The sequence below is a fragment of the Macrobrachium rosenbergii genome, chromosome 13 (genome assembly GCF_040412425.1).
Source record: "Macrobrachium rosenbergii isolate ZJJX-2024 chromosome 13, ASM4041242v1, whole genome shotgun sequence".
Classification (NCBI taxonomy): Eukaryota; Metazoa; Arthropoda; class Malacostraca; order Decapoda; family Palaemonidae; genus Macrobrachium; species Macrobrachium rosenbergii.
The window spans coordinates 10,924,130-10,936,806 of NC_089753.1; the positions used below are offsets into that span (position 1 = coordinate 10,924,130).

The window sequence follows — 12,677 nt, forward strand, 5'->3', positions numbered from 1 at the left end:
AAGGAAGCACCTTGAATTTATTGATTAGCGCCCGTCAGGTAACAGAAGAACATTCACCTCGTATGTTGGTGACTGTCACTTCTTATTCGGTTATTAAAGCGTCAGGCTCCAATTACGTGACCGTCCGTCCGTGTGTGTGTGTGTGTGTGTGTGTGTGTGCGTAAAAGAGAGAGAGCAATTTTTCTTAAGAGTGCATGACTGACAAGAATGATTTATTAAATGCTATCTGGCGTTACGAGAGAGAGAGAGAGAGAGAGAGAGAGAGAGAGAGAGAGAGAGAGAGAGAAGGGTTACAACAGAACTTCATACCATCAAAACTAACCATTTAGCATATCTTACCTTCTATGACTGTTTGCTTATTATAACGATATATACAAAAGACATTTTGCTCAATACATCGATGCAACAGACACTTCCAATAATTGATAAATATATCTTCCCGGGCCAGGATAGTAAATTCAGTTCGATAGTAAATCCAATATTGAACGACATTGGTAGCTAAAATAATTGCATATAAAAAACAAGTAACGCGTGTTTAAAAATTCACACTCACTTGTGCGTACACCTTCAAAAATAACTACAATGTTAGAGAGCGTCAAGACGATAAGTACCGACCTAAGAGATGTTACTTACCAGCCAGAAACTCAGACTAAGGTACCGTCATTCAGAACACTTATTTAAGGGAAATGATGCTGGCTACGGGCTGGACGACGGCAAATACGAAATTGAAGCTCATTAACTTATCCGTAAATTATTACTGCAAGGAGACAAGCTCATTTGGATAAATAGCATCTCACTAGGACTATACACAGATACTGTAGAAAATTTATATCTGACATCCAAGTAAATAGTCTACAGCTTTAATAATCATTCAGAAACAAGGAATACTGGGGATTTGCTTCTTTCACCGTAACCTGCATTCATCCATTGAAATAATTAATGAAGACCACCAACATCATCCGAGGTACACTTTCGCAACGTTGATATTGAAAGATCGGCAAACGGTGAAGAAATCAGAGCCAAAAATAGCGTTACGTTCGGAACATGACGACCGCCATCTACCGATTGGTTTTAGAATCACCTACCGCTGGTAGTACATACCAGGTTCGTCTGCTCTATTTAAAAAATAGGGACAACTTTTTTGACTTGCCTTCACCCAAGGATTACGACCCAAAGCGAGGACACTCACGCGGACCTTCACAGAGGACAAGGTAACATGTAAGGTAGTCCTTGTCCGAGGACGTCCTTGCACGAGGACGCCCTTGAGCGCTATATAGGCTACTGAACTGAAGGTCTATATAGGCTACTGAACTGAAGGTCAATCTTACGTCAATCGTTATGTAAGGAACAAATAAAAATCATACCTTCTGACAATCGACAGCATGTGATAGGTTATTATTAATCAAAGTAAGCATTTTGACAGCATTACACATCACCTTCAGACCCCCGACTGTTCTGACCAATGAAGTGTAGCAAATAACACCGTTATGGCTACTGCAAAGTACTGTATATTGCTCCAATGATTTTCACTCGATAAAGTTCGTTTCTGAAACAAAACGTTCCTATGGTCGCTATTTTTAGCATTGGGATCACGGTCAAGGTCACAAGGTCGCTAACTACAGTCTCATCTGAACACTTTAATAGTCAACCTCTTATAAAATAGAAGTCATTGCCCGTAATTTCACCCAAAAGAAATTCTTGACGTAACCAAACAAGAATAATTGAACACTATCGGGAAGCTGGTCTATTCGTGTACATCTGTGCGCCAACTATGGCGGAAGTACAGTAGTCCTTTAATTGTGTTAGAATATAGGCCAAAGGCAAAGCGCTGGGACCTATGAGGTCATTCAGCGCTGAAACGGAAATTGACAGTTAAAAAGGTTTTCGAGGTGTAACAGAAGGAAAACTTCGCAGGTTAGGAGAGGGGTGGAAAGGAAGAGAATATGAACGGAGGTACAGTAAAAGAAATGAAAGGGGTTGCAGCTAGGGGTCGAAGGGACGCCTCGAAGAACCTTAAGTAATGGCTACAGTGGACCGCATGAGGCGCACTGACAACAGTAACCCCCTACAGTGTTTAATTGTGCCGGGGGGCGGGGCGTGGAATCTGCAATGACACTGTAAACGTGAAAGACGCGCTGCCGAACTGACATATGGGCAAGTGAAGATGGAAACGTTTCACTGTTCATCAGACCTAAGTTATATAAGCGCATAGAAGCGACATCTTTAGACTTTTCCTGAGCGCTTTACTTGCTAAACCTTAAAAATTATTATTATTAAAAATTATTATTATTATTATTATTATTATTATAAAAGACGCTACGTGCTGTGTGCTTGGTGAATAATAATAATAATAATAATAATAATAATAATAATAATAATGAGGAGGAGGAGGCAAGATGCAACCCGGAACCCCACACTATACAAACCACCCAGTCGAATACGATGACTGTGATCAAAAAAATATTATTATTATGCACTCGCCAGTACACATTGCGCCCTGAATTTCTGGTCCTGTATAATTCGCGACACCTCAAATTATCAACACGAAGGGAATAGTACTATAGGACAAAGAGCGCCAAAATCCTTTGGTATTGGTTAGTTTCACTAGACCTTAATTTTACCAAACCATAAAAAATTAAGACAGAATAATATATAATGTGCACTGCCACAAATTGCCGGTATGAAGGTTGACTGGATGGATATTAGCAAAGCTTCAGAATGGCGCCGAAGCCACCAAAATGAAAAAGAAAACGGTTCCGCTGTTTGAAGTAGTTTGGTAAACGACCGGAGTTGAGTTACAAAGGCTGGGAACGACAATGAACCTTCAAACTTTAAGAACGGAATACAGAATTTAGACCAAAGGCCAAGCGCTGGGCCTATGAGGTCATTCAGAGCTGAAACAGAAACTGACAGTAAAAAGGACTGAAAGGTGTAACAGGAGGAAAACCTCGCAGTTGCACTATGAATCAATTGTTAGGACAGGGTGGAAAGCAAGATGGAAGAAAGAGAATATGAACAGAGGTAGAGTAAAAGAAATGAAAGGGGCTGCAACTAGGGGTCGAAGGCCTATAGTGGTCGAAGGGACGCTGCAAAACACCTTAAGTAATGCCTACAGTGCACCCGCATGAGGTGCACTGACGGCACTACCCCTTACGGAGTCAAACTTTAACAGCCCGTTTCGAAGCCCTCTCGCGCTTGAAAAAGTTGAAGACCTCAGCCACTGCGACGCCACCTTACAGGAATGACCTTTGTCTATTTGAAGAGTGTGGGCTTTAAATGCGCACACGTTATGATGCTAATACTACTAAGATACAACCAAAACGACATATTGCAGACAAGTATGTACCCAAATGCAAAACTGTAGTCAGATGTTAATAAATCTGCTATACATGAGCAGAATGGGATGTAATTACCATTAGAGACAGATTAAACAACATAACTGTAATAAAAACATGTAACTTTTACTGCACAAATCTTTGCAAAAATCATTGAAAAGTAAAGCAAAGGGATAAGTAAGTGTATATTTGCAAAAACAGAAGCGTAGCTACGGTGGAGACATTTCTGCATTCAGCATGCTTATTTAATCGCGACCAAACAGGAGACTCAACCGACGACAATAAAGAGCCCTTTGTGCGATTTCATACCCGAATACCCACGTGGTTCCAATAATCCCCCTCTAGGGGCATTCCCTCGTGTAAATCAGCAAAGGTGTCAGTCTTCATGAAGCTTCATTACCGTGAAGCAGAGAAAAGAATGCGAGTGCCCCCGCCGCCCCACGTGGAGAATTCTTGTGTGGCACTTTGGGTGCCATTCCGCTCTAGCCCGCCCACGAAATACCGGGCCTTCCTTCTGATACCCTGGGCCACCCATATCAACCGAACTCCTAAAAGCCCTCTTTTGACAACTTGTGACACAGTGCGCGGGTGGTCTCATAGGATGGCAGACTGAAGTTTTTAGAATGTGGGTGGGCCCCATCAGGATATGGGTGGTCGAGGGTATTTTGTGGGTGGCTGTGTCTGTCTGTGTGTGTGGGATATGTGGGTGGCCCAAGACGGGCTGTGTTCCGTGTGGTCAATTACGATGATATGGGCCTAAGACATCTTGGGGGTCCGGCGAGCGTGTGTTTGTGTGTGTGTGTGTGTGTGTCCTCCTCCCCGGAAAGAGAAAGGGACAGGCAGACCTCCTAAATAGAATCTGCTGCCGAAAGTTCATTACTAAGGTGGGAACATGCGCTCGCTGGGTGGTTTCACACTCTGGCCAAAGAAAAAAAAATTGGGAGAAGGGGGCCGCCATCGATATCCTAATAGATTCTCTCAAGTCAACCGCTGACATCAGACAGATAAGCTCTCTCTCTCTCTCTCTCTCTCTCTCTCTCTCTCTCTCTCTCTCTCTCTCTCTCTCTCTCTCTCAGCTTATTATATATATTATACATATTATATATATATATATATATATATATATATATATATATATATATATATATATATATATATATATATATATATATATATATATATATATATATATATATATACACACATACATAACGTGAAAGCATGAGTAAAATCAAATACGAATTCTTTTCACGGTCACAGCCTTCAATTCTATCTTTTTTATGCAATTTAATATACTTAAAAAATTACCTGTATATTATTTTATACTGGCTAAAGTCTACATACGAGTGACTGTGTGTGTGTGTGTGTGTGTGTGTGTATGCTGCCAGCGTATGCATGTGTGTGGGCTTTGTGGGAGGCCTAGTTACTGACCATCTCTAAGTGCCGCCACACACATACTCGTCAGAAACTCAGGACCACCCAGAAACACGCACACACACAGACGTACACGTGTGCGTGTACAGGGACCTACATTCGATCCTCCACGCATCAGCTGAGAAGGTGGAGCATAATGAACCCACAAACGTTTCGAATCGGTAAAACGTTGCGAGATCTGTACGATTCTCCACGGACGGCTGACGTTTTTGCCCGCTACTGCTCTCTGCGGTCGGGTTCCCTTGAAGTTTCTACGCGATTTTTTTCTTTGTTAAGTCTTACAAGGACTAACTTCGGAAAATTCAAAAGAATGGTCACCGCCCCATCCGTGCTTTAAATGTGGGACGGAAAATGAATGATTCTGTGCATAAATAATAATTTCCTTTAATTATGATCCTGTTCACCCTCACAGAGTGACTGCAGTGGGTGTTAGGCTTCCGGTTCTCATCAAACCTTTTAGGGTGAGATTACCGGCCCATGCCATTTTCCACACTGGTCGCGATTCACTCCAGTTGATTAACTACAGGTTACATAATTCACCTCCTCAGGTCAACAGGCGCACAGTAGGTTTTCTAAAGTAACTGGTTTATGATGTTTTCCTCTCCCGGAAGCGAACTTGTGAGGCGAGAATTGTAACCACTGGACAACGACCACCACAATCAATCAGTGAATCAATATATGTGTGTATATATATATATATATATATATATATATATATATATATATATATATATATATATATGTATATATATAAATTTAAAATTTAATAAAAATGTATATATATATTGATTGATTGATTGTCCAGCAGTTACAATTCTCACCTCACGAATGAGATACCAGGGTTCGATTCCGCAGAGGGGAAAACAAAATAGTCCAGTTTCTTTAAAAATTCTAATGCTCGCCTGTTGACTAAGGAGGTGAATTACGTAACCTTTAGGTAATCAACCGTGGTGAATCGCGACCAGCGATTCATTGCGTCGACAAAGATTATCCGACGCAATGAAGAATTTGGGTAAACACAAGTATTGAGACTCCCATTATTAACAATTGCTGTAAATTTTTATAGACAGATGACGATGTCGCAAAAAAACGTTTGGGCTTTTTATAATCAAAATACATCAACTCACTGAAATTTTGGGGGAGATAGATGATCCACGTAGGTACCTATTTTTCACAACTTGTGGCATGGAGCCAGCAACCTTCCCACAAAAACCAATGCCCAAAAACTATATAAACAGTTTAGCAGTCTGCCGGCAACTGGTCACATTGATGCCCGAGATCCCAACAGTGTGAATATGATTATTTTTATTATTATTATTATTATTATTATTATTATTATTATTATTATTATTATTATTATTACCACGGGATTGTGAAGAAGATTTGCATTATTATTATTATTATTATTATTATTATTATTATTATTATTATTATTATTATTATTATTATTATTATTATTATTCAGAAGATGAACCCTATTCACATGGAACAAGCCCACAGGAGCCACTGACATGAATTTCAAGCCTCCAAAGAACGTGGTTCTTATTAGGAAGTAAGGGAAGGTACTGTACAGGGAAATACAGAATGAAGAGATCTCACTTATTAAAATAAAAATAAATTAACAAATAAAAATGTACTAAAGCGCAAAATTCATCACTAGCATCACCACCAGTAAAGATATATATATATATATATATATATATATATATATATATATATATATATATATATATATATATATATATATATATATATATATATATATATTTTATATATGTATATATATACATATATATATATATATAGTATATATATATATATATATATATATATATATATATATATATATATATATATATATATATATATATATATATATATATATACAGTATATATATATATACAGTATATATATATAATATATACATACATACATATATACCAAGGTTTTCGTCAATGGGGGGTTAAGGACTACCGTCGGGGCCCTCCCGATTACTCACGTCTGTTTTGAGCTGACCGCACTACCATTTGCACTACAATCCACACACACCCACACACAACACACACACACACACACACACACAGGGTAGCTACTAATTCTTCAAGTCTAACACCGAACTTAATTTTCGCTTTCACTCTCTCTCTCTCTCTGTCTCTCTCTCTCTCTGTGACATCTGGCCTCCCAATCTACCTGGTGTTGATCACTCTCACCCAACCCTTACACAAGGCTTTACCTTGAAGAAAGCAAAAATACTCTGGCAAACATATGCGCTTAACTAACAGTCTTCATATAAAGAACGAGTTTTATTTTCAACAGAATGAAAATAGACTAGAATTTCTTGTTTACGCTGGACAGAAAATATATCGAATCTATTGGGTTCGAACAGTAGAAACCACAACGAAGGTAAATAATCTAAGCCGAAAAATTTATGAAAATTTGAAAAAAAGGGTCAACTGTAAGAAAACAATAAGCAGTCATGCATTTCGTAAATCATCCAAAAAATAAAACCACCAACACATTCAGTAAAAATCTCCAATAATAATGTGATTCATTCATAAATCCCAAAGAGAACGTTCCTACGTAAGATATAAATCACTCTTTGATTCAGTCAAGTGATTACACATGCTGAAAAAGAACTCATACTTCCAGTGAAAATCATCCCCCCCCCCCCGCCAACCCTTTGTACTATGTCACTGTACAGTAATGTCGCCTAGATATTCAAAGGTCTCGTACATTCAATAAAAAAAGGGATAAAAACACGCAATCAGTGAAATCACTCATAAATTTAGCAAAATTTTCCTTACTCTCGGTCAACACCAACAAATAGTGAACCCATGCACACATTCTGTAAAATAACTGGTGAAACAGAAAGAAAACGTTGTCATAAACGACAAAAAGCCCTGTATTTCTCTTACTGCTTTCGTTTTCCTTGATTCTTACAGCATTTTATAACCCCATCGCCCACACCTTCTCCCTTTCCGTTCATCGGGCCTGGGGGGTATATAAAAGCATCCTTAATTTGTTTATCCTTTAGCACGAAAATCGATTCTAGACTGAAACCTGATTCTATCTGATACAGGCAACGTGGTTTTAGTTTTCATCACTCTATCTGATATTTATTCGTCGTCGAACTAACTCTCACTCAATCTTTTTTGCTCCTTGTATTAGTGTCTGCGATGAAGCAGTAAGCCTTACCTCCATGTCATAAACTGGCTGTCGAACGAACGTCTACATCACGAATTATAGTAATCCATTTCTTTTTATTTTCAGGGCAGTGAAGATTACGAGGAATACCCTAAGGGCCAGGAGGAGCTTCCCCTGGCAGAGGAGCTGTTAGGCCGCTTACAAGGGCTCGGTCGCATTCCCTTCTAAGTAACTGCCGCCGATGCATTAACCGCAAATTCATTTGCAAGGAACATCAGTCATAACGAAATCTTGACTCTCAGTTATTCGTCTTGGTCAAGTCAATTATGGGAACACGCTGAGTTATTGCTTATTAGATTCATATATATAATAATAATTACAAATGAAAGCTAGGTCAAGATTTTCAATAAACAGTACATGCTCGAAAGAAAAAATATAAGAGAATAATAAATAAATCTTAGTTGCTCAAACAAAATACGTGAAAATATCACACACGTTGTACAAAATAATCCCTCTACAAGTTATCATGAACGAGTACCAAACAACAAATCAGTACAGCTGTTGAAACGGTCACAAATGTCTTTGTCAACATGTACCGCGAGTTAAGTCTGACGATTCCACTAAATTAAAAGGTCACGATGCAGCAGCTGTGTAGGCAAACAAACTGAAATACGATTTCATGTCTTCACAAGTATCAACACAGCATTTATAAAAAGCTTCTGAACAAACACAAGACATGCAGTTTATAATAAATTTCCCCATAGAGTATAGAAGCCAAATAAAACTAGTCATAGTCAGTATTTATCGTAAAATAAAAGTACAATAATGTAAAATCCCATGTATACCTTGCTGTCAATCATATATATATATATACTGTATAGGAATATCGAACAATTCAGTTGTGTGGCTGGGTCGTAGAGGGGAGAGGGGATATGGTGAGACGTTACGTCACAGGAGTACGTGTTCTGTCAGTAACGTTTTAGCATTTTGCCATCAAAATTCGAACCAAGAAGCATTTATTTATAGAAAGAAGTGGCTAGCAATCTGGCGAAGCCGAAATCATGGCAGCCCTTTCAGACGTCATCGTAAGGGCATAAAGATACGGGACTTGTAAGTTTCCCGCTAATTTTAGCCAAGGTCTAGACCTCGATTTTAGCTACTTGGTGGCGAAGTTTGGTGACGAGACGCTGAACGCCTTCTAACGGCATCCAGCGCCCGTAGAATAAGACCGAGGACGCTGAAGAAAGAGGACTGTATATCAATATTCCCGGAGTAGAGTTCTAGAATCATTGTATAGTTAAGTCATGTTATTTTCAGCCTTTGCCTCTTAATTCTTATATATTGAATATGTTCATGATTACTTCTTGTAAGAGAATTTTAGAATGATTATATAGCTATATTTTCATCTTTCTGTAATACTGATTATTCTATATCTTTCCAATTAATTGATTTCTTCATGAATTATTTTTCATCATACCATTCAAAAATTCTATAAATAACTATAGATTACTTTCTTCGTAATGTTGAATCTATTTACTATAATACCAGTTGTTGTTTCAGCACGGGCTCTTGCTACTAAGCTATCAATTTTGTACTGTATTTCAAGTCCTTACGTATTTCTCGTTTCCCACACTTGACTAATCTCTTTCTGACTTCAACTGCTCTATGTTTGTCATTCTTATCGCATTAAAATAAACCAAAGAACAATTTTACCATAAGCTTAGACAAAGTCTTCACTGACAATGTATATAAAACTGTACACAGAGTAATATATTGTATTTAAATAAGCATAATAAATCTATACTAATTGCCTAGACTTCTTTAAGAGTCTCATTCATTTTGAGAGCGCAATGTCTAGAATCTGAATGGAAACCAATCTTTTTCACACTAACTACTGGATTTTTGCTATCAGTTATATTAGATTACCACAGGCTATTTTTCTTACAGCAGAAGTAAAGTTTTATATGTTTCAGAAAACAGAAATCAAATGAATAATATTGCTATTATCTGCAACTATCATTATTAGCAAGACTGACAATGCATTATTTACGAAAACGTCGAGAATGCTCTAATGCAAAATACTTCAAAACATTTCAGTAAGGATATCCTCTATACACACACACACACACACACCTCTGCGGAGTAAACACTCAAGCCTCATCCCCAGTACATTTATTTATTCATTTTGTCCAAAGAACAGATCTGTGGCCAAGAAAATGTAGCGTGGGTACACATTTTTGAGAATCTTGTTCTAGCCCCGGTATTCTTACTTTGTTTGAAGAGCGACAAGCTACATTTTTCCTGATCAACGCACAAAGAAGAAACAATAAACAACTGCTGTGTCTGTAAGCATTAGATGTGTTCGCGTCTGCAAAAATAGCTAAGGCTTTTCAAACGTGCTGTCCGATGTCAAGTCAATCACTCTCTCTCTCTCTCTCTCTCTCTCTCTCTCTCTCTCTCTCTCTCTCATACATTCGAGCATTAACTCTTAGTCGACTATATTAGTATTACAAACTTCATCAACCACACATTTCATGCTCCTTTACACTCACAGCTGGGTTAGAACACACAAAGGTTGCTAAGATTTTACAAACACTCACTCCTAATTCACTATCTAGATATTCTTATGCGCATCCAGCTTAACATGACCTTTCTCACATAGACACGCTTAAATATATATTACTAATGATTTACAAAACATTGCCACTATCAAGCTTACCCAAAGCCAAAGTGCAGCTCTGCCAAACTAATAATGGAACTAAACAAAAAGGTATCACTGATACGAGAAGGTAGCCTCAGGCTTTGTTGACATAAGCCACTCGATTCATCTTTGGCATCGTGCGATTATCATCAACATTTAAATCAAATATTCTCAACTTAAACCTTCCATCTACTTTGGCTTTTGAATGAAATTGAAATAATTTTATTCAGCGCTTTAAATAAAAACTTCTAATCTGAGGGCAGCCACAAAATGTGAATGCACTCACACACACCAGTATGATTTTTAATATAAGTTTTAATCTTACAGCCTTCTCCAGCTGGCTTGAAAATAATAATATTGATATTTGAACAATGCAGTTTTTAAACATTCATTTGGTAGAAAGTTATAAATGTATAAAGACATCCACGCATTTGAAAATTAAGAATAGATATTATGACTTTCTTATTCATTCCTTGACTCAGAAACTGGTCCCTGCACTGTTTCTGATAATTTCATTAACAATACTACACATTTAAGCAAAACGCTCAGTATTCAAGCATAATACTTTCTAATATTTCACTATGAATAACAAAAGCTACGAGCTAATGAGTGAATAAAAATATCGCTACTGAACTAAGTTTTCCTGATTAAAACAATCTAGGAGGAACTAGGATAGCGTAAAATTTTGACAGACGTCAAATAAAAGCATATTATAAGAATCTCCTAGGAATCTAACGCCTCACTTCAGAGGCGCTGATTCAGTTTTCCCTGCATAAGAGTTGAGTTAAAACTGTTTTGTTATCATCCAACCCTAGAGACAAAACAATGTTAAGGTCTTATCAGGTAGTTCAACCCATCACCTTGTCTATTATCTATGCATCTACCCTTTTTTTCTCGTTTTGAAATTGGCAGCAATTGTTCATGTACAGGAATTGTTTACTTCTATTCAAACAGTTCTAACGTCAAAACATTATTTAAGATTTAATTATTAAAACACGCAACAATATCACTAAAAACAGCATTTATAATCAGCCATTAATAAATACTTTATTTTTAACCACAAAAAGTATATCGAATGCTTATAGAAATTCATGTATAATTCTGTAAACGATCAAATAATATACTTGAATTTTATAAAAATGTATTTTCGGCCTAAAATCGCCTTTGTGCATACGATCTGCTTTCCGGAGATGGTCAAGCTAAATTGGTATTGTTTTAATAAATTATTTTGTTTACGCTGTGTTCTTATTTGCATCCCTTAAGCAATTCTATAGACGCTCCATGTACACCTTGGGAAGAGGTCAAGTTACACAGTAGCGTTCGTGGATGTACACGATCCTTGATTGTTTATGAATGAGATCAGTTTCAAAACATATTTCTCTTCATTTATTATTATTTTTGCTCTGAGGCATTCCAGGAAATATGAATTCTCGCCGCTTTCTGCTGTAACATACTGTACTCATGGGAAAATTATTATTATTATTATTATTATTATTATTATTATTATTATTATTATTATTATTATTATTATTATTATTATTATTATTATTATTACTACTACTACTACTACTACTAATACTAATACTACTACTACTACATTCCTAATCCCACATTTGTCAATTAAAACACTGGTTCCTCTGTGAAAGTGATAGAAAAATGATGATTTTACATCTTACACTGTTTTCCTGTAAATCAGGGCTTTCTTAAGACAACTTCTTAAATGTGGAATGGGATGATGCAGGTAGCCTCATTGCCCAGAGGAAACGAACAGAACCTTCGCCTTCTTCTGCCTAGATACGTACTAGTTCTAATTGGAAGGCATCATAGACACACCTGACATAGTTGAAAAGACTGCCTACATTCCTGACCTCTGCAAGCCAAGCACCCATAGTGATAGCCAATCATCTTGGGCAACTTTAACCTAGCACAAACACATATATGTCCAAGACATCTATAACAGTTTTCAGGCACCAGTCATAAGAAGTATAGGTTACAAACAAGCCAAAATCATTAACCATCCAAACAAGGATGTACTTTAAAAAAAATCAGCGTCTACAACAGC

At 37.3% G+C, this 12,677-nt stretch overlaps 1 protein-coding gene across 1 annotated transcript in view; it reads left to right on the plus strand.

The window, feature by feature from the left end:
- The window catches only part of LOC136844900 (carboxypeptidase E-like), a 41,851-nt gene extending 30,001 nt beyond the window's left edge, over positions 1-11,850 (plus strand). The window contains exon 11 of the mRNA XM_067114210.1: positions 8,041-11,850. Within this exon, the coding sequence (XP_066970311.1) occupies positions 8,041-8,048 (8 nt within the window). The 3' untranslated portion in view covers positions 8,049-11,850. The remainder of the gene's footprint in view (positions 1-8,040) is intronic.
- The last annotated feature ends 827 nt before the right edge of the window (positions 11,851-12,677 follow it).